This window comes from Clavelina lepadiformis, chromosome 7 (genome assembly GCF_947623445.1).
Source record: "Clavelina lepadiformis chromosome 7, kaClaLepa1.1, whole genome shotgun sequence".
Classification (NCBI taxonomy): Eukaryota; Metazoa; Chordata; class Ascidiacea; order Aplousobranchia; family Clavelinidae; genus Clavelina; species Clavelina lepadiformis.
Genome location: NC_135246.1, coordinates 17,127,595 through 17,154,720, shown reverse-complemented (window position 1 = coordinate 17,154,720; position 27,126 = coordinate 17,127,595). Strand labels below are relative to the sequence as shown.

Genomic DNA, 27,126 nt, shown 5'->3' with positions numbered 1-27,126 from the left:
GAAAGAGATCGCTGAGGTATCAAAAACGCACTTAAAGCCACAATGAACTTTTTCGCATCTGTCTTTATTGCCTGCAAAGTAACTAACGACATCAGCAGGTTAATCAACAAGGCTTAGCCTAATCAAACGCAACACACGCCACCAACAAAAGACAATCTGAATTTTCAAGCACGAGGAAAGGTCACGTGACCTAAATATCTCTTTTGAGTGGACGACTGCCGTCATTTTAGCCTGGAACCAGCTGAACGAACATTACGAGTGCCTGAAGACAATGGAGCTTTGCAGCTGATTTCGATTAGCTTTATCGTTTTGTGGGAAAATTCTTCTTTTTAAATAGCGTAGATTATATTCAAACAAAATAACTTTACAACGTTACATCGCAGAAGTAAAATAACAAAAAAGCATGTAATTATACAACCAAAAACTTGTAATCCATATTACAATTCCATACAATAAACATTAAAACGCACATTTTGCTTGTAAATTTGAAACCATTTTTACAATGATGTACAAATCAACAGATACTACAAAAATAGGATTTAAATATATACCCCAAATCATTTAGAGCAGGGGTGACGAACCTGCGGCCCGCCAAACGATTTGACAAACGCCCATACATGCAAGGCATATAGGACTTATAGGAATTGGGTTGCCATACCGTCCGGAAAATTCCGGACATGTCCGGAATTTAGGGTTAAATTTTGCGTCCGGGAGACCAGCAGTCTTGAACGAAGCGTCCGGTGAGACCAGCAGTCTTGAACTTTCTTTCACCTGTTTCTAATCTTTGCGCAATGCGATATCAAAAGCTGATAGCACAATTGAGTCGCAGCAGTATGTCTTCAATAGATTGCCGCACTCAATCGATGTATTTTTTGCGGCCGCGGGAGCAGCTAAAAATCTGCCAAATGAAGCGGTTGTGCTTGAATGCTAATTATTATGCAAAATGTTAAAAAAATTGTGCGGCCCGCTTGCTCAGCCGTAACTGACAAAGTGGCCCGCATCATCGAATAGGTTCGTCACCCCTGGTTTAGAGCGAGTTATTAACTTTTGGTGTTTCTTCCTTCAAAATATAAGATTAAGCAAGCAAAAGTTTTGCAAACACTATAAATGTGAATTGAAGCAGCAACAGCAATGATAGATTGTTAAACCCATAAAGCGATGGTGCTTTGAAACCTGCAAAAGTGAAAGCACGATAACAATTTACAAATTACATTCATGAATTAATGTGGTTGATATAAGTTACAAAGAGTACAATAAAGCTGTGAAAAGTACATTATATGTGGGTAAAGTATGGACTAACTTATATTTCAGGTTTGTCTTTATGATAACTCATAATTAATGTTCATTCACTTTTCAGCAAAACTTAACCCATACAATTAAATTATGCAAAAAGTCTGATATGTAAAAATAATACCTGGCAAGGCTCCATTTCCGGGAACATTTCTCACTTAATGTTTCAAATGCAAATACATCAATTTGTAAAACAATCTGTCTGATGTTATACTAAACCACAGTTTTTTTAAAAATTGTTTTATATACAATATCTTTAAAAAATGAGTTGATTACAATTACCTTCGTTGGCCCATTCAACGACCGCAGCCACAGAAGCGTAATAGCCTGGATAAGAACCGCACGGTGTGATGATAAAGGAAGTGATTCCAAATTGGAACCAGGTGTTTTCCCCAACCAGACACACGAGGGGGCCTCCAGAGTCGCCCTACGCAACACATGCGTAAACTAGTATAAGCTTAAAATTGACGAATTATAAAAGTGCTTTTTGAAAACCCGCGACTGATGACAGCAATTGATAAGAACACGAGTAACCTAGTGATGGTAAAATAACGACAACACGACAAACCTGACAAACATCAGCATTAAAAGAACCTCCGGCGCATAAGAGTGATTGCGGTAATCCCGAATTTAGCGAACCTCCTATTTGTTGATAAAGATTACCACAGGACAGATCTCCCGGCAAATCTAATCGGACTTGTCGCAAAAATCTCGAAGTCAGTGCTTCAGAATTGTATTCTGAAAATACAACGTATAAAACAAAAGTTACATGCTTGATTCGCAAGACTTATTGTATATGGTCCTATACAAAACGGGAGCAACAAAGACAATCAGTATGAAACAAACAAGCTTTCTTTACCAGATCGACCCCATCCCGTTGAAATACAAGTGGTGTTTGCTGGAGGAATTTCAGATCTACTTTGTGGCAAACATATCGGACGAACAAACCGCGAAAATTCAATCGGCGAAGTCAGCTGCAGTAACGCAATATCGTTTCCAAACAAAACATTCCTGAAAATATAAGCAATGAAAGTTTATTGTTACCAATCATAGTAAACATCTCAATGTGTGGCGCATTGCGGCTTGTGTGATTTCGTTGTATTACATGTTGTAGTCCGGGTGAATGAAAATCTCTTTGACAGATAAGCGTTGTTCCATAGATTCAAATTCGTCTCTCGAGTGCTTTCCAACATACACGGTTATCGTAGAACTGTTTCCGAAATACCACATTTTTAAAGAGAAACAGAAAATCGTAAACCGCAGCAAAATCGAAAGTAAATTCAGTGAAGTAAACCTGTACGCTCTGTACCTCAATTCATCCTCAACACAATGAGCTGCTGTCAATATCCAATACTTATCGATAACTGTCCCACCGCAAAATAAGTTGTAACTTCTTGTGAAAAACGAGTCGAACGTCAGCATTGCTTGCCAAGGCCATGAGCCAGGTGCCGCTCCACCACCACCCACAATTCTAGGCGTCTGTGTCGGTTGAACATTTTACAGCATATCAGTAAAACTCACCTTATCCTCAATCCGCTTATAATAAGCTAATAATATAGTTATTTCCAACGTTCAATAGATTACAGTTTTTAATAGCAACAATATCTTTACAAATACACTTCTTCTCGAATGCAATTGTATGCACATTATAAACAAGATCATTACCCAAGTAAATACAGGTGCAACGTCCGTCTTTCCGCATTCTTCAAATGACTGGTAAGGAAGAGCTGCAAAAAATTCACAAAATTGACCGTAGCAAAGTATATGTGACGACGTTATCTTAGAATTTAGATGGAGAACTTCTTTACAAAACAAGGATTAAAACTCGTCTTAGTAGACCCAGCTAATTTTATTTTTTGGCAAGAAATTATAATCTATCACTTTTTATTTTATAGAAACCAACTGTTTTATTTTTGGTTTAAGTTGACTTTCTACTCACAACATTCAATTTCATCACTATTGTCCAAGCAATGTCTGTTTCCATCACACAGGAAACTAGCATTAATGCAAGCCCCACTCCAACATCTGAATTCCGTGTCTGCACAGGCAGCTGCAAAGATGAATAATTACAGTGATGATCACTTTATCTTCTCAAGTTTATGTGCGTGCTGTTATTTTAGGTTTGTAAAATAATAATGAGGATATAAGCCTATAACTTACGCTCTGTGGAAAACGTTATTTCGACTTGGTGGAATATGAAAGAGGTTCCAGTCGTGTAAATCACAACTACATTATTGGAGCTTGAAAGAAAATCTCTATATGCTTGCTCGCCACATAATCGCCGGTCTAAAAACTAAAACCAACACCACTTAATACTCATATTACAGAAAAATGTGCTGGATGTGTGATTGATATCCTACATGAAAACATAAGGGAAACTGGAGTCGAATACAGTACTTCAGTTTTCATGTTTGCTCAAATTAAGATTTGTACTCAAACGTTACTTATATTATTGAAGTTTATTGGTAAAACAGAAACCTTCTGCCTTTCTATAAGTACCATTTAGCATGTTTGCCTTTATTCAAACTTTACCCTAACTTTGAAAAGTTACTGAAGTGCGAAAATATTTTCAACAAAAGAATGGAAAAATTTAATTAATATGAACTCTACCTTGCGTGCATCAGTAGTAGCACCATCAAAAATTTCCAGATAACCGTATAAACAGTCTTGCTCAAACGGGATTGTAAATGTTTTGAAATCCACTAAGATAATCTGAAATTTCAAAAAATACCCCAAATTAGCAAGATTATAACGAAAACGTTTACAATCGTTTTACAGTAATTGCAAAATTGTCATGTTACATATGCGTCCGGAGCTTGGATGTCAAGCCGGCAACTTGTAGAAGGAGCTACTAGGCTTGTGGAAAGACTGAGATTTAAGACGGCACTGTTATTCAGCATGTAAATTTCATTACAGGCTTGCACATTCGCCACTGCAAACAAAAGTAACTTGACATCATTTAGTATCGATAAAGTAATGTACGTGTAAATGAAGTTCAAAAAGTATCGATAAAATGTAGGCCGTTGAAAGATGCACGAAAGTTTTTCCGTTTATCGCGCGCTTATCCGTACTTCGGATAATCTGCCTTTGATATCATTGTAGTTCTAAAAATCCTTCATAGTGATTAATGATTATAAAACCCATCAAATGCAGTTTTACTTCGCAATAGCCTAACTCAAACTTCAAATAGGTAGAAGTTCCTTAAACCAACATATCTCTATTTCAACTTTTTAAGTATTAATATCACTGTCACATCTGGATTAGCTATAGAGTAATTTGGGCACCTGTTATATCTTTGGACGCATCGGTCACATTCAAAATGGCCAAAGAAATGAATAATAACAACAAAGTTATCAGATTCATTGCAATGCATTTGCAGATAACAATCTATCCAACCACTTATGCTAAATGTACAAAAACTTAAAATATGAGGAAAGGTTTTGTTAAACAAGAAATGGAGCTAAGCTTTTCCCACTTCGAACGATATACTGTAACGTCATACATACCAGCACATGCAGATATACTGGCTCAAACCGTACCATAGTAAATATATGGTACAGCGTGCCAATAGGCGTCACTGGCGGAAACCTTTCCTGCAATAAATGATTTCCCTGAAATTTCCCGTAACTGTCGTTTCGTCATCGGATAGATACGTAGGATATACAATCCGACTTTTAGTTAGAGACTATGATATTTTAATATTGACAAGTCAAAATAACACATAAGTAGTAATACAGTCAATAATGATAATAGAACAACCTAAACGCAGACCTAATTCACAGGTACAATTTTCTGCATAGCTTGTATCATGACGTTTCCTACGTTTTATGCTAACTTTATTAAATTATTATAATAAGCATATTATGTATAGGCATGATATTTAAAAAAAGGATACAACTAGCAGAATGATATCTGCTTGATGTCAAGTAGGTAGTTATCTGGAGTTAGATGTTAATTTTAACTGACAATCTTTGATTCGCAGTATTCGATTCATGTCAAAATTTATATACTTCTTTGGCAGCTAAATTTAATCGCGGCTAATAATATTAATGACGAAAAGCGGATTGCTGTTTAGAATAACGTGTGGTTTGATTGTAATAAATACGAAGGTTATTGTAGTCAAGGACGACGATGCTTTGTGGTGTTTCCTTCCCACCGTTGTAATGCAAAAATTTAACTTGGTCTGAGATTAAACTTAAAGTGCAAATGTAAGGCTGTGAAGCAAGTTTGTGTCAAACACTCTCATGCATTCGAGCGAATTTGCGATTTTTTTAAAGAAGCGAGTTCAACGTCCAACTTACACTTTGACACCATATGTAAAAAGATGTGTGAACCAGCGAGCATGCTGTATATTGCAATATGTATACATCATGTGGATGCACATTAGTAATGCCATGTTGGATGAGTTTCTGTTTGAACAATATGGATGGTCATTAACCTACAAACACAAATTAAAAGTATACGATGGAATGGTCGTGCAATTTCGTGTGGAGCAAAGACACCACTTTCGATAATTCAACGTAACTTGTTGCTGTTATTTTAAAATAATGCTATAAAGTAGATGTAATTGACTTTGGGTGCAATTTAGGAAGAGACATTTGCCAGTTTTCGAAAAGTGGCCTTGATCGAAAATTAGCCTAAGACTGACGTACAAAATAAGGAAATAGCAAGATTTTAAACAAATGTCGAAAGGGCTGTTTCATTTTTCAAAAGAAGCTTCCAGATTAATCATATAATCTTATTTAATCTATTGCTGTGAAGTTGGGGCTTCGACTAGTTTTCATTAAAAACAAAGCATTGTAAAACAACCGGCGAGTCGCAATGTTAAAAATGCCTTCTCTATCCTGCTCAGTTTTGAACTGAGAAACTAATTGCTGAAAAATAATATCAGCTTTCCCATTATCTGCGATATTCCATCTTTCATAGTCGACATCATCATTAGGATTGTAAGAACCTTTAGCATAGAACTAGTATACATAACCGCTATTTCTTGTCAGGTTTTTGTGTTTCCCTTTACTTTTCCAATTAGGAGTAACATTTATATGCAACATTCTTCCACAGGGTAAAGGTATAAAATAAGTTAACTCGTCTAGTAATATATTACGAGGAATAGCCTGTTCCCGCAACTTGCATGATTATATTTATTTCCTTGGGCTATATTCGCTTGAGTGTGTGGGGATCATGATAGTAATTGCAATTAGTTATATAAATTGGCATTTTGCATAAGTTTTTGCATTTTCTCCAGTTAGACGAAATTGAATATTAAAACGTTTGTATGTTTTATTCGAGTTAATCCCATATACAAACAATCAAAGTCCAAACTAACGTATGGACGGTAGTTGAAGTATTTCAAGTAGCATTGTTTTCACGGCGTAGAGTTTGAGTGTACTTGATGAAACGTTTAGATGACGTAGAATGTATGCGATACGTGGTTTTATGGTAGCAATGTAATAATGACATGTGATTTGCTGATTGGCTGAGATAATGATATAAAAGCTTACGCTTGGTTAAAATCGGGGCTGGCGAGGCTCTGCAAGGGCTTGTCTCTTCAGGACTTGCTAGTACTTCTCTCGGTTTTTAGTTTTGGATCTGTTTTACGTTTTGGCTTATTCAGTATTGAATTCAAGTGATAGTTCTATTCAAATGTGGAATGGTGATTAATTGGTTTCGATGTGACAACTTATTCGGACAATATAACAATTAGACTTTATGAAGTTGGTGTTGATTTAAGAAGCAATATAGAGACAGTAAACGCAACGGAGTCAAAGATAATCATTTCGGAGTCAAACAATAAGACTATTAGCCTTGGCATTAGGCCATCCTAAAGCTACCACTACCACCATTTCCCCATAAGTGTACAAAGTGAATTTTTATGCCAATCAGCAAATTGGAGCCTATCAAGGATCAAGACTAGAGTAACAGCAATCCTTCTTAACAGCAAAGTACTTGATATTTAAACTCATATGCAAAACGAATATTAAGAGCCGAGACCGCTTTAATACTTAGCACATGTCTTTGTTTCCGTAATAAAACGGTGTCATCACTTACCATCGTTTACGTAGTGCGTAGTGGTTGCCAGTTCTAAATAGGCCCTTATCTTTCCAACTGCTGTAGTTATAAACCTCGCCTTGTAGTCGTATACTTGTTTGTCGATTACATTGATATAATAGTTGCATAATACCGACCAAAACGACTGTAAATGTGTTTTTGTTGTCCTGGCTCTAACGTTCGTTTCACTTCTTTTGAGCCGCATTATACCGTTTGGAAGTTTTTATAGATCTTATACCGTATAGTCCAAGTTAAAAAGTATTCCTGTTTAACCAGTAAACAGTATAAATCCGCCACTGTTTACCAGGTTAACAGTAGGCTATTCATAGAAAGTGACTATTTATAGGTCACGGGTAAAATATTGACGGTTTTGAAACTATTTAAGATTTGTTGTAGCTTTAAACGTACGATTATTTCTTTTGAAATAATTACAGCCTTATTTACATTATAGCTATCAGTCAAGTGCGTTCGTCAGCCACCGAAATGGGACAACGGTAGAAAAGATTTGTTAGCTACATCCTACAGGCACTAGCAAATCGCAAAATAGCAAATTAAAAGCAGATGATAGTTGCCAATAAAAATCACAAATTAAAAGCAGACAAACGATTTGTTGGTACACCCATGTAAGAGTATAAATTAGCGTTTCAACTTGGCCTTAGGCGAAGAGCTAAGCGAGTATTGAGCATAGCCAGGCACGCTTAACAGTGCTACATTCGCGCAGTTCGTGTACTAAAGTTAAAGCATAGCAGGAAACGAACTGCCATCCCCAAAGGCAGTTACGACAGATTGGCTTCATTGAATGTGTTGCCGCGATAGCTTACTCGCTGTAGGTTACTGATTAATTTCTCACAACCTACTGTCTGCATCACGTTTTACAAACAGAAGGCAGACGCTTTAGCAAGGAACTTGTCGTATTAATTGCATGGCGTTATGGCTAGTTATGTGTTTATAATCGTAGGGTATTTGAATGCGGGTAGTCGAAATAATAGGCTACTTAAGTTTATTGCAAACTGGCTCAGCTGGTACATGTAACAGATGTATCAATAAGGTTGTTGTTAGATTGTTTGCTAACTGTAAATAGCGCCAATTGTGGTTAAACTCTACCCATAATGTCTCAGCTCGCTTGCCAATGTGCTAACATGCCGGTACGTATTCATTCGAGATTATATGCTTTACACGTGTGTACACTTTTCACTTTCGTATTAAATATGCTGTTAAAAGCCGCAAATCCTGAGTCACTGTAAGCAGAACATTACATGGTGTAAGAAGTGGAATTCGGAAAGATGGCACTCAGCTTTAGGCCACCAGATCCCATGCAGTTTGTCTCCCGACATGTAGCCTAGCAGAGTCATGGCGAGACTGGGAAATGAGCTTTTCCATATTCTTTGAGGCGGCTGAACTTAGCAAAAAGCCTGAAAAAACACAAGTTGCAATACTGTTGAATTGTGCTGGTCCGCAGGCACAGAAGATATTCCAGCGTTTTAAGTTTTCTGGTCATGAGGACAACCAAAATGATTGCAAGACTGTAGCCTACTAAAGAAATTCCGTGAGTACTGTGAGCCACGAAAGAATCTCATTTTCAACACTTAAAAGTTTTGGCAACGTGACCAACATCCAGGTGAACTTTTCGACAACTGGGTACCGGTAATGGATTTAAGACAATTGCTTGATGGTTGTGATTACACCGATCCAGATAGACATCTGCGTCGTGATAAAGTTGTATTTGGCATCCATGACCCGCAGGTCAGAGAAAAACTGATACAACATGCTGATTTGACGTTAACTAAAGCCATAGATATCTGTCATGCAGCAGAAGCAAGCAAAGCCCAACTTAATGAAATGAATGATACCAGCACTCACCACATCAATAACATCAAGCGCACAAGTCGTTATACGAGACCTCCTTCTACTCGCTCCACTCCACTGAACAGCAGGTATTGCGGCACACAACATGAGCCCAGACAGTGCCCCGCATTCAGTAAAATCTGTCGCAACTGTGGAAACCGTAATCATTTTGCGGCTGTATGCAGAAGTCAGCCCAGGCAAGCTCAGAACATCGACACACAGTCACAAGAATTGCAGTCTGATGCAGTAGAAGTCATTCATGTCGGCTCAATTAATTCTGTTTCTAATCATAGACAAACTAAAATGAGAGCTGATCTTCATGTTCAAAATGACTTATCAAACATATTTGCTACAACTTTCTAGTTGGATACTGGAGCTGATGCCAACATTCTCTTGTATAAAGTCTACAAGAAGCTAAACCAGTCATCCTTTAAGAAAACTAAAGCTATTTTATATGCATTTGGTAACCACCAAGTAAAACCTGTAGGCACCACCACATTGCGGGTCACAACAAACATGGCAAAGCATTTGATTTTCAGTTTTATGTCACAGATTTTTGCCACATTCCTATTCTTGATGAACAATCCTGTGACTGGCTAGACCTCGTCAAGCGAGTAGATCTCTGCACAACTTCCACACTGACCCTTGACCAAATCACGCATGAACATGCAGACGTATTCAAAGGCATGGGCAATTATGAAAAAGAATACCATATAGAACCCAATCCTGATGCTGAAGGAGTAATCCAACATCCAGCGCAAATTCTAATGAGCAGAAGGCTAGGATGCAAACTTCCAGTTTCAACTAAAATGTTGGAACCGCACATTGTTCATATTGCGGCTAATCTTGAACAAAGGCAACAAATGCAAAAGAAATACTATGATCGAGGTACGAAGCCATTACAAGAGCTGCAAAAGGGAGATGTTGTGTACTACAATCGTAACAGAGACAGAACACAAGGAATCATCTCATCACCAACCAGAGATCTGAGCCACGGTCCTATCAACTTCAAAATGAATATGGAGACATTCACAGAAATCGCAGACAATTGTACAAAACAGTATGAGCTCAACCCGAGTTTCAATTCGAATACTATGAAGATAACGACAACACAAGGCCATTTGATAATAACATAAATACGCAAGTTACAAGGCCTTGTAGTTCCGCTAATGATATTACCGATGTGCGTGATACAAACGTACAAGTTTCACAAAGTAGAAAGCTTCCATCTCGATACAACGAGTTTGTCACTGCCTGAATGTGTAAATAAATGCATGTTAGTCATCTCAATAGATCAGGCTCACCCTCTGCCGTGTAGTATTATATGTGCTGTTGTTTTGTATTTTCATTCACCACTGTCATGTTTCATTATTATTATATCAAGTCTTCACACCATTATATGTCACTATTCCTTACATCCCACTGTTTTCCATTCAGTGTTTTTCATGCTTGCCTACTGCGATCAGTGTCACTGTTTACCCTCCAGTTATAATGCGATTGTTATTGATTTCTTGTGTCGATTAATGTGTGCTACCTAAAGAAGGGGGATGTAACAGATGTATTAATAAGGTTGTTGTTAGATTGTTTGCTAACTGTAAATAGTTGTAATAAACAATTGTGGTTAAACTCTGCCCATAATGCCTCAGCTCGCTTGCCAATGTGCTAACATGCCGGTACGTATTCATTCAAGATTATATGCTTTACACGTGTGTACACTTTTCACTTTCGTATTAAATATGCTGTTAAAAGCCTCAAAGCCTGAGTCACTCTAAACAGAAACATTACAGTAGAAATGGGCGACAGCAACAGACACTTTTGCAGCATTTACAATTTCAGTCGGTATTGCTTTTTCAACCTTAAAGGGTTTATTTCGTGTAGTTGTTGTTTTAGTGATTTTACCTCATACTAAAGCAATGTAATTGGGTCACTGTATCTTGGTGTTTGGCATTCTTTGAAAGGGCTTTTGATGTTTTCAGACTATCAGTTTATTAATATGATGTATCTTAAGCTACATTTTGCTTTATAAGGATATAGGTGTAACATACGCTTCAGCATGTTTTCTAATGCGGTGGACGCCATGTTTTGGATGGTGAATTCAGCTTTAAATGTTTGGACCATCTTAGCTCTACTAGCAGTGTCTTTTTATGAATGGTGGAAAAAGCCTCATCCTAATTTTCCTCCTGGTCCGCGTGGACTTCCAATAATTGGTGTACTTCCATGGTTGGGTGGTGATCCACAGAAAGTGTTGTTCGATTGGGGTCAAAAGTACGGAACAGTCATGTCAGTAAGAATGGCAGGAGTAGATAACGTGTTTCTCAATACGTATGATGCCATAAATACGGTGATTATAGGCTTTTGCTACTATATTTTATACATCCTGTTGTGCCAGCTTTTTATTTATCTTTGTTTTATTTACATTGATGCAATTTCATTTACTTAGTAAACACAAAAAACAGTTTTAAACTTCATTTATTTGTTTCAAACCGTTGCTTTTGCACAGGCCTTCGTTAAACAGGGAGATAATTTCTCTGGAAGGCCAGCAGTGGAACTATTTACTGACGTCTTGAAGTTTAATGGTTTGGTCTATGTTGATTTCGGTGGAAAATTGTTAAATCAACGAAAATTTGCAATGCAAGCTTTGAAAAGGTGACGTGAATGAAACTGTCGGTTGAAATTTAATTGTAAACTTTATTTCATGCTCTATTTGGCATAATAGCCTAGGAATGGGAAAACGTGAAATGGAAAATGTTGTCAATGAGGAAATGCGCCACCTTGCAAAACATCTGGAAACCAAAGTTGGAAAGCCGATAGACTTGGAGGTTTGAGGTAAGAGTTACTTTAATGGATTCTCGCAACTAACTTAGACAATTCTTTACAGCTGGATCTTTACAATATGATCGGAAATATCATTTGTGTTACGGCATTTGGACGAAGGTTTGACTATGACGATCAAAAGTTTAAAGAAGTTTTTGAAGTTCTAAAAAACGAGTGAGTGTCCCGGTAATTTTACGTATACAAGTGTTTGGTAATTGCAGCAGTGGTAGGGCTTTTTTTCTGAAACAACAAATGTCAGATCTATGAGACAGACATCTGAGGAAAGACTTTACACGACTTTAAACTCGATAATGATTCCTCGAGGCCCCGGTTACCGAGCAAGGCCTTTGTGCAAGTTCCGATTATAATACACTTTTTATATATTACTTTATGATTGTATAGGCCTATATGGTATTGCCCGAAATTAGAATTGTTCACCAGGTCCACTGAACAGGAGCAAATGTCGTTAATGCCTTGCCCAAGGCGGTATAGCGCCACTAGGTGTCGGACACCGACCAGAGCCGCATTTATAGCGGGGCCAGCACTCGAATCACTCGGTCAACGAGCCTTTAAACATACAATCAAGTAACATTTAACCCAGCCCAATCATGTAACGCTTCATGTGCTGGACACATTGTATGGGTGACAACTGCATCATATACTGTAGTGAATTATAGATTGTTAAAATGACGTTTTTAAGATTCTCTTTACGTTTACTCGCAGGTACGTTCAGGATGAAACTTTGCTGGTTTTGTTGATGCATTTCTACAAATACCTTCGCTTTATACCGCCATTTAAAGGAGCTCATCAACGGTTTTTGCAAGCAGAAAAATTCATTGGTGGTAGATAATTTGCGCTTCTATAAGTTTATTGCTCAACAAGAAACATTAATAAAACTTTCTGTGCTGTAAAAACAATTTATATTTTACGTTTTTAGATGCGTTTCAGCCAATTATAGATGAACACAAGAAGAACTTTCAACCTGATTGCATCGGAGACTACATCGACGCGTTTCTGTACGAGCAAAAATATGGAAAAGAAAAAGAGTATTTTACGGTATTGATTTTGAGGATACTTATGTAAAGAAAAAAGGAAGAAAAACACAAAAATAAAATATATATTACCATATACAGTACTGCATTTATGCTTATGGAATTAGGACGAGCAGTTACATATTACTGTTCGGGATATATTTGAAGCTGGAACAGAAACCACTAGCTACACTTTAGCTTGGTTATTTCTTGGTTTGTTAAACTATCCGGATATCCACAAGAACATTGTAACAGAAGTAGACCAAGTTTTAGGTAAATCAGCACTATAACTGTATTGCCTGAACATTAGTTAATGAGATGAATTACATGAAATAAATAGCCGCCTTCCAAGTTTTTGCTTTCATAAACAGCAAAACTAGAAAAAACTTGTCTATTTGTTTGTTATATTATTAATTATCATTATAACAACAAAATCATTATCATTTTGATTCAATGAAAAGAAATGTGAAATGGTTGCCGTAAACTAAAACGACCGCGTTGTGCAGGAAGCAGCACCAATCCGTCGATGTCTCATAGATCTGACATGCCAGCAACTTGTGCTTTCATACAAGAAGTGATGAGATATTGCATTTTATTTGCGAACGCGATACCGCACCAAACGACCACAGACACAACTCTGAATGGATTCACTTTGCCAAAAAATACGACCGTAAGTCAACAACCATAAAATATAGGTAATGCTTGCGCGTTAAAACTTGTAGTCGGAAAGAGAAGTTTTGTCTCGTAATGTAGAGTTGTAGACTACTGCTTGCGTACCTTCATAAATCCTAATTGCTTGATTAATATTTTACTTCTTATAACCTGTGGTCCATGTTTTTATGAAACTAGGTGTCCCCAAACATTTACGCCGCTCACTTTGATCCAAACACTTGGCCAAATCCTCATGAGTTCAACCCAGGTCGTCATATCGACCAGGACGGAAAGTTCGTTTATTCGCCAAAGGTCATTCCTTTCTCGCTTGGAAGACGCGCGTGTCTCGGTGAGAGTCTTGCCAGGATGGAGGTCTTCCTAGTGTTCGTTGGGATTCTGCAGAAGTTTACCATCACTCCGGGATCCTTCAAGTTTCCCTCTTTGACTGATGGGCATAACGGTGTTGCTTTCAGCCCCAAGCCATACAAGCTCAAACTTCACCTCCGTTGAATCCAGTAAATGCCAAGTAATGCTAAATAATGCTAAATGATGCTAAGTTAATACCAAATAATGCTAAGTTAATGCCAGCATATTTCGCCAAGTTAAATCAATCTGCCATTACCTTATTGCCAATTTTTACAATTTGTAGAATAGCCTACTGTGAAGAAATGTGGACAATCCGATGCATCGATGATATACACACAGTCTATTGTCTTAAACATAAACTATTTGTGCGTTTTTTTCTCCAATAGAGATTAGGTGATGGACTTGACCAAACACCAAACACTGTATAGGGCAGGCGAACCCATTGGCTTAATAACATTGTAATTGAAACGTGATATGGAGATGTTTCCAAGTGATGACTACTGTATGTGTTTCTTAGGGCGTATAGCTTTATGTCTTTACAGAATTCGAGCATTATTTGCTTACACTCTTTCCACCGTTTACATCGACGTTCCCGAAAATTGAAATGTTTCTCCGGTAAATTACTGCTTAAAACTTGCTTGCTGTAGGCTACGACAAGTTCTTTATCCAAACTTATGAGTAGAACAACTTTGAAATTCGGCCCAGGATATCCGAAGAGGTGTGTGGTCTACGTCGAAGCTGTCTCTTGTAAAAACGTTGCAAACAACGTAACATGTCAGCGAGTAGGCCCAACTTCTTTTTACGTTGTTTGAAAGCGAAATTTAACGAAATAGTCTAATACAAATGGAAGGACCCGACCAGTCCAACCTTAGAAAAAAGACTAATTCCTTGATTTGTTTTAAAATGATGTGAAATGACTCAAAACGTTGTTATTCAAAAACTCCCACATGATAAAAGCCGCTGACGTTTGGTATTTAGTTTAAGTTAGTGTAGGCCTATACCTTAAACTATTATTTTCTGAAATCTGAACAAAATTCTGAATTAAATGCAATTACTCCAAATATCCTTCTACCTTAAATTATTATTATAACTTCACAACATCACATAACTCAGACTCCTGCAATGATTCGCTGAACTCAAAACTAGAATCTTGGGCCAACTAAAGTCACATTCCATCAATGTTCAACTTAAAACTTCGTTTTCAATACATAGGCCTATGCTTTTAACAATTGTTTCTTTTTTTTAATTTTTTTTTTTGCGGAAACTTGTTAATAATTTGCATTTACTAAATTCATTTTGCTTGAAATTAACGTCTTTAGACAAGAAGCCACTTATACTTTGCTTTGATTATTATTGGTGAAGCCATATTCTATAGCCTACTTTTCTTTGTTTTGCAGAGAATTTATTGCATTCCTACTGTAAATTGGGGCAGTTTATTATACCAAATTGTTGCAACAGCTTAATTACAACAAGTGCAGAACGTGTTTCCTTCCTCACGTTCTCTTCTCAGGGTCTTATCGTTCTGTGCCACCTTTATAGTTTAAACATATCACGATCCCTGTGAAGCACGTTTTCTAATTATTTACTTGTTTATATACAGTAAATTTAGTATAATGTTACACCCCCAGTAGAGATTATAATGTAAGGTCCAAAAAAAGTTACTTTTCAAAAAGTTATAGGTTATATCAAAATTTACGCTCGTTTTGTTATTATCGCAATAAATTGGAACAGTAAGAATATGTTTAATGGCAAAAGCCCACAGAATAAACACAAGATTTAAGCAAGAGTTATAGTTAGGCTATGCTTGGAGAAATCACCAAAAAGAGACATATGAGGAACTGAAAGCCCCGGTTCCAGAAATCTCAATATGACCCGTAAGAGTAAAACCTAAAATAGAAGGAAAAACATTACTCAGTAAACAGTTGCCTTCATAAATTACATGTACAAACGTTGTTCTATTTTGAGGTTGCTTCGAAGTTACATCTACGTAAATCTTAATTGTCAAATAAATTAGAAACGAACACTGGGTGGTGCAAAGCGTTTGTACTCTCCACTGTAATCTTGTTACTTGGTCCAGTACTCAAAAGCTTCGAAAAAAAAGTCGAAATGTTTTGAACGCTTTAAGTGACCAAGGACGTAGGCTGACCATGGGCGAAATTCTGTACACATGCGTTCGTGGAAACCACATGAACTGATGTCATTGTAATCGGCCAGACGATTCCAAAAATGCAAAGAAGAATGAAATCTGTCAAATGTGAGAAAAATATCTAAGATTAAATGCAGCTTGTGTGACCGACACAAGCTGCAAATTCTTGTTTACAAGCGTTATTCCTCCCGTTATAGACTCTTTGCGATGTGGCCTTTTACGTTCATTGAAAACGTGATAAGATGCTTTGTTGTTGTTCACGTTGTTTGGCTATTTAAAATGCTAAAACTTTCCAGATTTATTCCAAATTCCCCCGATTCAAACTACTTTACATATATAAACGAATGTCATGGTAAAGTGAGTAATGAGCGTCAGAATACAAGCAGATTTAAATCTTTCCATAAAAATATCATATGGACTTTATTGAAAAGGTCAACATCGTTTGAAAACAACGTGCCCCAAAACCAGACAAGCAGAATTAATCATCATAATGTTCCATCAACGTATACACGTCAATGTTGTACATTTTGACCGGTGTTATCGCTCATCTAATACACAGAAACGAGTGAAGTGTTACAAGTTTTGAAAATACGTAAATGAGTTATCAATGTACAAGCACATCATCTGTACAAAAATTATCCAAAACCACTTATCATGCGAAATTAAGGATTGTTTGTAATTAAATCAAAATAAGAAAATACATTTTTGTGTAAGTTTGCAGAAAAGAATTGATAGTCTAGTACTTTGCAAAGGAAAAACTTTGGTTTTCATACCACTGGTTATTTTTAATATCGTGGTAAGTAATCTACGAAATTTCATCTCCATCTTTTTTCTATTTATAATACTGTATATACGTGTGTTTATGTTTATATTCATCATATAGCTTATACGTAGATTTATGTTGTTGAATTAAGTAATAAAATTTGAAACATCCTTCAGAAACACAAACATTATACAATAAAGTCGTAGACGTATAAGTCATAAGTTTTTTTTCTATAGTTTGACAAAACTGCGAACGTTCGGGTAAACCTAGAAGTGAAGTTTGAGTTCTTGATCTATAACATCGAATAAATGTTTGTGTAGGACATGGCAACAGATATTTACAGCATATAACATCATTGTTTTGTTTGGTATAAAAGTTTTCTTCTCTCATTATAAGCTGTTTACAAATGTGTCCTTTTAAGTAGCCGATATATCGAAAACGTGCTAGAATGCTTTGCTACTGCTCACGTTGTTTGGCAATTTAAACCCTGTAATTTCCTGGATTAAATGGTAACCTTTGCAGGCCAAAATAGTTTGACATTCGAAAGTTTGCATTCAAAGGCGAGCAAAAAATGTTGCAATTTATTCCTCAAAGTAAAAGAAAAAATACGTTCGCACGAAAGCAATAAAAATTTCATAAAACATTTATATGTATTTATCAATACGTTTGGTATTGCTTTTAAAAATAGTTCAAGTCACGCTTGCAGAAAACAAACATAACGTTGCAACACATATATTTCGCCTTAATTTGTTTGAGTGTTCTTTTTTATCACGTTTTGGTCGATATGACCTTGCACCATTACACAAACAAATCCCCTTTTACAAAATCTGAAACTACGCAGATAAATTACCATACTCTTCAATATGTATACGCGAAAATGCCAGTATTATTGCCCCCTTTTTGTGCAGTAGTGATAGGCTACAAATAACGAATATTAAAACAAAAATGGATAAAAATATAAATTGTGAAAAAAAGCATGTAACGCAATTCCCCAAATCCTTTCCGGATATTTTGTATCCGCTGTTTGAGTGAGGATAATGTAGAATTGAGGAAATAGTTTTGTCTTTGTTGGTTGTTTTGGCATAGCTTTGCAAGAAAAGAAGAAGTACAAACAGTTTGAAACAAATTGACTTATTTATAGTTTTTGAAATCAAGAAATCACGATGACAATGATATAAAGCTATAATTGCCTCGATAAAACAAGGAAACAGATTACGTCAAATTACTTTGCTACGTCATTGTGAAATTCCTCACTTTCACTGTAAAAAACGCGCAAACTAATATAGTTCACTTTACGCCGAACGTCATTTAAAGAAGCAGGAATAATGAAACCTGGTATAATAGTAAGTGGTTAAAGAGGAATTGGTCAATAAGTGGACGTTTCAGATTGCATTTCCGCGAAAGCTATATAAAATGTGACATTATATGCCGAAAGTTGACATTACAGGTTTTCTTAACTTTACAAAAGTTTACATATCTTAATTCTCTTATATCTTCATTCACACAGTAGCTATATATAGCGGTGTTGCTCTGATAGGTTATTTAGCCAAATCTTTCGTCTGGTTGCACTAACTATATAAACTTAAGCTTTAAAAAAGTGTTGGGATAAACACTGAAATGATTTCAAGCTTAGCATCTACACTTTCATGGAGGGTGCTCTCGGTTGCAAACGCTTGGACAATTGTTGCTGTCCTCTCAACTGTAGCTTTTTATCATTGGTGGAAGAAACCCCATTATAACTTTCCTCCTGGTCCGCGTGGAATTCCGATACTTGGTGTACTTCCATGGTTGGGAGAAAATCCACAAAAAGTGTTTTTAAAATGGAGTAAACAGTACGGCCCCGTCATGTCAGTAAGGATGGCAGGTGTAGACACTGTGTTTCTTAATACGTACGATGCCTTGAACACGGTGAGTGGTTTGTTGCAACAACGTTAAGAAGCATGTACGAAGGTTTGTGCACTGTGACGGGTATGTATAATCAGATTATGATATACTGTGGTATATTTGCATAATGCAAATAGGCTTTTGTGAAACAAGGAGACGTTTTTTCTGGAAGGACGACACTGGGTCTTTTCCATGAGGCATTGGGCGACAACGGCGTAGCTTTCGTTGATTACGACGACAAAATGCAAAATCAGAGGAAATTTGCCACTCAAGCACTGAAAAGGTAACTAGGTTGTGATTTAAGATTTGCTGAAAGGTAAAAGTATACTTGATAGTCATGTTTATATTTTGGGAAAGAAAAACTTTGTTTTGTATTTCATTGATGGATATTTTAGATATCCTTTTCCGAAAATTGAATCGTTACGTTTTTCTTTTATTTTCTCATAAGGCATACTATTAGTCTACAAAATTCATTATAAATTCATTCGTCAACATTAAAATCATATTATTTGAGAAAAGATGCAAAAATATAAGCGAGAGTAAAGCAATTTCCAATAACAGGCTGGGAGTTGGAAAACGAGAAATGGAAAATACGATCAATGAAGAATTGTGCTACTTTGCAAATTACTTGAAGACTAAGCTTGGAAAACCGATTAATCTCCAAGTAAAATTTGAAAATATTATCTTTTAAAGCAATGACAAAATTTTTGAGGTATCTACATAATTATTAACAATACTTTTGTAGTCTGATTTTGGTAACATGACCAGCAACGTTATTTCTGTTGCTGCTTTTGGACGAAGATTTGACTACGATGATCCGAAATTTAAAAAACTATTTGAACTCGTCTCAAAACAGTGAGCACACCTTAATGATATTTCAATGTTCTTTAGCGCAGAACTGTTTATAATTTGTAATTTTTTTTTTTTTAATTAAAAAAAGTTAGAAACCAATAATGCTAAAATTTTCTCACCGCTAAAGAACATTTGCTCAGAAATTGTTTTTCTTATTTTTTGTTTAATTTCACCTTCAAGGTTTTCTTATTTTTATGTTAAAGGTTTATCGAAGACGAAAGCCTGCTAATATTTTTGATGTACTTCTATAAATACATTCGCTTTATACCACCATTCAAACAAGTGCGCCAAAAGTATATCAAAAGTGAAAACACAATTCTGGGTAAGAACTTAATATTATAGGTAAGAAAACACTATTTACGCGTTCGTATATGTTGTGCTTATATTATGAGTTAGAATTTCTAAATATGAAGGACTTTCAAAACTTTCGCTCTTAAGCAATGTGTCGAAGCGGAAAACCCCAACTCAATAAGGCCAATATTAGAAAATTAAAATATCCGTTTTGTTGGAAAGAAACAGCTAAACTATTTCCATCTCCTCGTTATTCAGACATGTTTCGGCCAATGATAGACAAACACAAGAAGAACTTCCAACCTGATTGCATCAGTGACTACATCGATGCGTTTCTGTACGAGCAGAAATATGGACAAGAAAAAGAATACTTCACAGTGGGTTTTGTCATCATTTAAATTATATCTCGCACCAAATCACAGCAGCAAACAATGCTATATTTGGTTAATTGAAGGACCCTCAACTACGGGTAACCGTTCGTGATTTATTTGTGGGTGGAACAGAGACGACAAGTACAACTTTAGCTTGGTTATTTTTGGGTTTGTTAAACTATCCCGATTATCATGAAAAGATTGTAGCTGAAGTGGACGAAGTTTTAGGTTAGTATTGTTTTGATTTTTTGTCATTTTTACAGGTTATTGTTAGAAAGACCGTCACGGTTAAAGCCAACGTACCTTGTACAGAAGGCTTATGGAGTAATTATAATGTGATAAGTACAATGTATTGTTTAACTTTTATTTTTTCTGAAGGAGGTAGCGGTAATCCTTCAATGGCACATAGACTTGACATGCCAGTAACTTGTGCTTTCATACAAGAAGTGATGAGATATTGCGCAATTATACCGATTGCGCTTACTCACAAAACGACACAAGACACAACTTTGTACGGCTTCACATTGCCAAAAGGAACAGCAGTAAGCTAGCAGGGAAAGCGTACCAACAAAAAACAAACTTTGGTTGATTCCTTCACTTGTGTATAACTAATGAAAATTTTTTTTAAGTGTAGAATTAGAATATCAGGTTATGCTTCATGACCGAAAAGTTTCAAGTATTCAAGTGTTATGTTTGTCTTTTAGGTAACATCAAGTATCCATGTTGTTCATTTTGACCCACAAAACTTCCCCAATCCTCACGTCTTCAACCCTGGTCGCCATATCGACGAGAACGGAAAGTTTGTTTATTCGGCAAAGGTTGTTGCATTCTCTCTTGGAAGACGAGCTTGTCTCGGTGAAGCTCTTGCCAAGATGGAGGTATTCCTCATTTTTGTTGGAATTTTGCAAAAATTTATCATTTCTTCGGGTTCTACGGATCTTCCTACCATGAGAGACGGAAATATGGGACTTTTCTATGGCCCTAAGCCATACAAAGTCATACTTGAACTTCGCTAGCTTGGTATCTTTTCGAGAAAATGTTGTTGATGTAATTGCAAAGGAAAGCTTCTCCAATATATATATACCAAACACCACCTTGCGACGTCTTGAAATGACCTATTTATCGTGGACAATTCACTCTAATAAAGTGTGTTGCAGGAACTAAGGAAATACAACTTTAGTCATATTTCAGTACGATGTACCCCAGGCATGCTTAATCTATGTCCAAAATTTCACGAATCTCCCATGCGGAATTTTTCGAGTAATTGCGTATTTGGTAAATTCACTATATAAAGAAGTAAACAAAGAAATTAGCACTATACTGACCTACACACCCTTCAAATTTAACAGCTCTTGTACAGTGTATGTACTTAGGTTACATGCAACACTTAATATTTACTCGAAGTCAATTCAAGTCATTTCCGGACTCGAAACGCGATCATGTCTTGATGAAACTCTTGCCACGGCGGAAATCTTTCGGATTCTTGTGGAGATTTGATAAAAATTTATCATCTTTTCTGCTTCTGTGAAACTTCCGGCATCACATGGTGCACAAATAGGAATTTTTTGCATTCCCAACAGCTAACGACACCAAGCTACCCATAATTTCCGCTGATCGTCTCTCAAAGTATCACTACAGTATACCATGAAACATTTGTAAATTTCATCACCACTTTACCATCACATATGACCATCACCTTGGTTCCTACTTTCAATTTCTTCCTGGAAGAACATATACAGCGAAAGAAAAAGTTCTACTTTCTTTGGTTACCGTAATGTGATTCCTTGTTTTAACTTCTGAGAACATATAAACAACGTAACAAGCTTTCCCGTCTTATTTTTGCAATATCATTGCTTTTGTCTATTCTTTGTGTGTAAATTTCGTTTTGATTCTGGCTTCCCGTTAAATGAATTTTTTATAGCTGCATGACAATGTAAGCGTGACTTGAACTTGACGTGTTGCAATAAACTCTCAACTTGCCACACGCCACTTGTTACTTATAGTTGCCATTCTTGTTATTGAGAGCGAAGGTGTTGGAGTTAATGACACTTAGGGTAATACTTTTTAAGGTATAATCATATAGAACTAACTACGGTATATGATACCAGAATACCTATATAGGCTATATACCTAGAGCGAGATGACGATTAGGGATGTGGCACAATAGAGCTATACCTCAATGCAATATGAAGGTAAGCTCATGTCAAGGGGTGATTATTGCTGTTTAGTTATTGTTCTATAAGTGGTTGGCTTAGTATATTGCCAGATAAACAAATAATAACATTCTAGTTCTTTCATTACCGCTGATAAGCGCTGTTTTGCACCTTTCATAAAATAATGTCTGACTTGGGTACGTGACTTTGTTGCACGAACTTCATAACTTTTTTTGGTAATCATGTTTCAATGCGTTATTTTCTTCCTATATGCCATAAAAAATGACGTAATGTAATTGCATGAACATTAAACTTGTGTAATAAGGTTCTTTTAACACCGATTGTTCAATAAGTTTCGTATAAAAATACCAAAATGTTAGAATTATTAAGTCTTAATTAAATGGAAAATCTTACAACAAAGAAATAAATAACTTGGTTATCTTCTTTCTATTGGCTAGCAACAATATGTCACAATTTAGTCACAAAACCTTTCTTTGTTGTCGATTTGTTTACGTACCATACAAATGTTTTTATTCGTTTCTTTATTATCTTCTCACCTTATATATAGAGTTTGTTTACCGTAATAAAGAGTCGTTTAGGAGCCGTCAAAGACTTGAAACTAAGATCTCTATGATTTTGTTGGACGTCCTACGTAGGGGTGTACAGACCTATGGTACAGACACTTAATCACCGACACATAATCACTTGAACATTTAATCACGCGACACTTAATCACGTGACACATAATCACTTGGACATTTAATCACGCGACAATTAATCACACATTTACAGTATTGAAAATTGCGTCGAAAATTGCAGTTGAAGGTTGGCATTTTGGTCTCCAAGCGCTTTTTCAATGCCACCACCCGACATTGTGGACTTTCATACAGGGAATTGAAAAAGACCTTCAAATGCAACGTGCAACGTTTCTGCAAGGAATTGCTGGTACTCAACCTTCTATTCCAATGCGGTACAAGGCACTGAAACTGCGCGTGCAAAACACAGTTGATCGTTATCTGTCAATTGAAATTTTAGTTTATCTTCGTGCAGATGCTCACATTTCCCATGTGTAGACTTGCAATTTTCGATACTGTAAATGTGTGATAAAATGTCGCGTGATTAACTGTCCAAGTGATTATGTGTCGCGTGATTATATGTCCAAGTGATTATGTGTCGGTGATTAAGTGTCACGTGATTAAGTGTCACCAAACCCTACGTAGGGCTTTAAAAAACATGTTTAGATCAATCAGAATTCAGAAGGCAGCATGGTTGGTGTTGTTTTCTAGTCTGGGAATTACCCTAGCAGTTGGCGTGCTTCAATGTCCCAGGTCGCATGCAGAGTTATGTTAAAATTTAGCATGAAAGTAGCTAAAATAGGTTTTTTTAGACCGAAACTTCTAGTGCTTATTTTGCGCCTCTGTTAAAAAAGTTTGAATCATGTTTTTTTGATGGCATTTTGTGGAATGGTAGTCCAAACCATACTAAATTGACACGCAAAATCTCAGAGGGCCCCATGGAGAATTTTTCGAGTAATCACTCTTTTAGTAAATTCACTGCATATTAAAACAAACAAAGATTTTATGGCGCTTTTTGGTGTTTGACACACTCTGAAGAAATAGATGTAGATAATACGGCAAGGTGTAGAATAGTGCTCACAGGTAAATATAACACTATGTAACAACAAAAAAAAAATTCTTTGTCCTTGGGAAATAATTGCTTTATTCTGTTTGCTTATGCCGAAAAAACATGAAAAATCTTAGTTATACCACCATAACTTCGGTTGTTGAATCTTTACAGATTTTTTAATTCTATCGCCATTATTAAAAGTGTGGTATGGCTCGCCGTGGTTGCAAGTACTCAGCAGATTCCTTCTGCTATGTGTGTGGTGAGTTCTTTGCAAAAAAAGCAAAAAAAGCACTGTTTGGAGAGTTGCAGGCGTGCGAAAGAAGCCTATCATGCATACTTTCGCATGCCAGTCGGTGACCAAGATAAACATTGGGCACCACACGTCATATGCGAATACTGCCGTCGGTTGGTTTAGGGGAGAGAAGAGGGCAATGCGTTTTGCTATCCCCCGTGTCTGGCGTGAGCCCACAAACCATCTCATAGATTGTTACTTCTGTATGGTGGATCCAAGCAAACGACGGAAGGGAAAGAATGCACCTTCCATCAATTACCCTGACATTCCATCATCTATTGCACATAACACCTACCCCATAACACGACTGACGTGCCTGTGCCACAACCACCCTTGAGAGATGAACATTTCGTAGCAGATGCACTCTCTACAGATTCAGAAACGGATGCATCAGTTGCTTATCTTCAACACCGAGTTGGCGGTGAAAGGTGTCCCTACTACCCCAACCAAGAAGACATGAACGATCTTGTCAGGGAACTGTCATTGACAAAGTCGAATGCTGAGCTACTCATTTCCAGACTAAAGCAATGGGACTTACTGGATGAAGAAGATGAAGTGAAGCGACTGATAAATTCTATCAATTATCCAGAGATGCTGTCTGAGGTTGAACGGAGAGCTTGGACTTCTTTCGTTTCTGTAGTTAACGGGTTCCTGTGCAATCACAAGGCAGAGAATTACAGGGAACTTGTCGATGAACTTGTGGATGCGTATTGGAAGATGGGATGCAGGATGTCGCTGAAACTACACGTACTACATGCTCATCTTGATGAATTTAAGGATAACATGGGGGACTAATAATAGTTTTAACCCATGGACAAATTTTGTGTTACATGGTGATATAATTAATAAATAACCTTGTAGTTTGGTTCATAGTAGCTACTAGTTCTCACAAAAGGTCGTAAAATCATAACCGAGTGCGCTTGAAAGCGATAACTTGAGAAAATAAAGTCAAAGGAATATGTATGCTTTATAGTTTTTAAAAACATTTGATATAAGCTTAGTGATTCTCAAAAGCATAAAGCATTTCCTAGAAATGCAAAGAAATTAAATTTAAAGGTACCGGTAGCGGGTAGCTGTCCTAACCTTATAATATTTTTCTTTTAACGCATTTCTAAAAAAAAGAAGTGTAAAACAGCATACTAAAGGGGAAATAAAAACTTCAAACTTTACTGTTTTTGTATTATTTAGTATTCACCGATGACTGTGGGCGGTGCTAACCTCTTTGCAGCCAGAAAAAAAAACTAATACGCTCAGAAAATCAATGAACGGGAAAAAACGGCAAAGCTGAAGGGCTTTAAAGGTGCAATATATAACTTACAGTGGCTCTGCAATGATGGAGGTGGAAGACGCTGTTTCCATTGTCTTCCAAGTTGTGATGTTATAAATATGAAACCTATCTGATATTTACCGCGCTATTTTTGGCAAAACGTCATACTTTCCAAAAGTTCTCCTCAGTTCACCACATAATTAATCAAAGAATAGTTGTTTGACAATCTGTTCCGCAAATGTGTTATCTATCTTACACCTTCAAAGTCATTGTACTAAGACAACCCCATTAATTATTAGGAAACATGATCTGTATTACATTACGAAATTGCCAATTTTGAAATAACCCCTGTGTGATTTACGACTTATTCGCCCGACACGTCTTCTGCACAATTAATAACTGCATTGACATTCCAAAAATAGACAATGTTGACTGAACTCATTTCCTTCTCCAATTAATTGTCGTTAGAACTCACACCTAAACTATGAATCTTCGACCCCAAAAGCTCAAATCATTTCCTGTTTTGATAAACGTATTTCGCCCCAAGCTGGAATTCTGTTTCTTTAATGTTCTCACTCAATGTATATATATGTACCGTTGCATGCTATGATTTCAGTATTGATTATTCAGTATTGAGTTTTTCAGTATTCCGTTTAGAGTTTTGAGAGTTTGATGAATGAGAATAGATAGATTGTAATAGCTCTGTGAACAGTTTCCTTAAGTGATCGTGAAACGTACGAGTGATGCACGTTAATTGCTAATGGATTCTTAAAATCCTTTATCTGAACAGTAATATTGTTGTAATTTTTCGTGTTTGTTTAAAGTAATAATGAAGAGTATTAAAAGAGAAATTATTCGGTTTCTCGGTATATAATATTATATTATGTTATATTCGACCGAAGTCTAGGAAATCTCTAGACCGAATTTGCAACTTTCTAATTGTTCTTAGGAGTCAGATCGCAATATAATAAAATATTTTTGGATATACTGTACATTAACTAGTGTATTCCAGAGGTTAGCACGGTCAAGTTTTTCTCAGACATGACGAGATTTTCGGCAAGTAAACTTAAAAAAATTTTAAAACGATTTTCAAAACTATGGAGTTTCACAGCAAATTATATGAAAAATCTGTTTTTCGTGTATGCCTTATGGCTTATGTGGTATATAAAAACTGTCCCCACAAGGTAAAGAACGAATGCCTGTATGTCAGTGTTGTCATTGGCAGTGCAGAAACCATAATTGATATGGATGAAAAGTGGCATCGTTAAATAACCTATGTTTATATTGAAAAGTAAAACCCCGTTTAGAAATTGCAGCTGATAAAAACTATAAGCCTATATAGCTTAGTTAACATAAAAATGTTCATTGCCGGAAAATCTACCTGAATCGATACATGAACAACCCATATTGTGATTGGACTTTGTTCCGTGCATAAT

General features: G+C 36.4%; 3 protein-coding genes across 3 annotated transcripts; 2 read left to right on the top strand and 1 right to left on the bottom strand.

Annotated features, from left to right (window-relative positions):
- LOC143465035 (chymotrypsin A-like) lies at positions 1 to 4,786 on the bottom strand. The gene is made up of 13 exons (XM_076963153.1): positions 4,575 to 4,786; positions 4,092 to 4,222; positions 3,901 to 4,002; positions 3,451 to 3,583; positions 3,230 to 3,340; positions 2,956 to 3,017; positions 2,600 to 2,769; positions 2,396 to 2,500; positions 2,150 to 2,301; positions 1,859 to 2,028; positions 1,573 to 1,717; positions 1,415 to 1,447; positions 1 to 1,173 (listed from the first exon to the last, which is right to left on the bottom strand). The coding sequence occupies exons 1-13, from the start codon at positions 4,651 to 4,653 to the stop codon at positions 1,076 to 1,078; spliced, it is 1,491 nt and encodes a 496-aa protein (XP_076819268.1). The 5' UTR covers positions 4,654 to 4,786; the 3' UTR covers positions 1 to 1,075.
- A 5,533-nt stretch (positions 4,787 to 10,319) lies between these two features.
- Positions 10,320 to 15,669, top strand: LOC143466085 (cytochrome P450 2J4-like). The gene is made up of 10 exons (XM_076964691.1): positions 10,320 to 11,524; positions 11,684 to 11,829; positions 11,900 to 12,002; positions 12,062 to 12,171; positions 12,721 to 12,839; positions 12,935 to 13,053; positions 13,157 to 13,301; positions 13,535 to 13,698; positions 13,878 to 14,205; positions 14,329 to 15,669. The coding sequence occupies exons 1-9, from the start codon at positions 11,237 to 11,239 to the stop codon at positions 14,187 to 14,189; spliced, it is 1,506 nt and encodes a 501-aa protein (XP_076820806.1). The 5' UTR covers positions 10,320 to 11,236; the 3' UTR covers positions 14,190 to 14,205; positions 14,329 to 15,669.
- A 2,616-nt stretch (positions 15,670 to 18,285) lies between these two features.
- On the top strand, positions 18,286 to 22,334 carry LOC143466083 (vitamin D 25-hydroxylase-like). Its single transcript, XM_076964690.1, has 9 exons — positions 18,286 to 18,862; positions 18,976 to 19,121; positions 19,400 to 19,502; positions 19,584 to 19,693; positions 19,894 to 20,012; positions 20,240 to 20,358; positions 20,436 to 20,580; positions 20,731 to 20,894; positions 21,057 to 22,334. The coding sequence occupies exons 1-9, from the start codon at positions 18,572 to 18,574 to the stop codon at positions 21,366 to 21,368; spliced, it is 1,509 nt and encodes a 502-aa protein (XP_076820805.1). The 5' UTR covers positions 18,286 to 18,571; the 3' UTR covers positions 21,369 to 22,334.
- The last annotated feature ends 4,792 nt before the right edge of the window (positions 22,335 to 27,126 follow it).

Coding starts and splice junctions, on each gene's coding strand:
- LOC143466085 (XM_076964691.1), top strand. CDS start 11,237: ATGTTTTCTAATGCGGTGGACGCCATGTTTTGGATGGTGAATTCAGCT. Junction 11,525..11,683: donor CGTATGATGCCATAAATACG/GTGATTATAGGC, acceptor GCTTTTGCACAG/GCCTTCGTTAAACAGGGAGA. Junction 12,840..12,934: donor AGCAGAAAAATTCATTGGTG/GTAGATAATTTG, acceptor TTACGTTTTTAG/ATGCGTTTCAGCCAATTATA.
- LOC143465035 (XM_076963153.1), bottom strand. CDS start 4,653: ATGAATCTGATAACTTTGTTGTTATTATTCATTTCTTTGGCCATTTTG. Junction 2,501..2,599: donor TGTGTTGAGGATGAATTGAG/GTACAGAGCGTA, acceptor TTTCGGAAACAG/TTCTACGATAACCGTGTATG. Junction 1,448..1,572: donor CGTTGAATGGGCCAACGAAG/GTAATTGTAATC, acceptor TGAAACATTAAG/TGAGAAATGTTCCCGGAAAT.
- LOC143466083 (XM_076964690.1), top strand. CDS start 18,572: ATGATTTCAAGCTTAGCATCTACACTTTCATGGAGGGTGCTCTCGGTT. Junction 20,359..20,435: donor AAGAAAAAGAATACTTCACA/GTGGGTTTTGTC, acceptor GGTTAATTGAAG/GACCCTCAACTACGGGTAAC. Junction 20,895..21,056: donor CATTGCCAAAAGGAACAGCA/GTAAGCTAGCAG, acceptor TTTGTCTTTTAG/GTAACATCAAGTATCCATGT.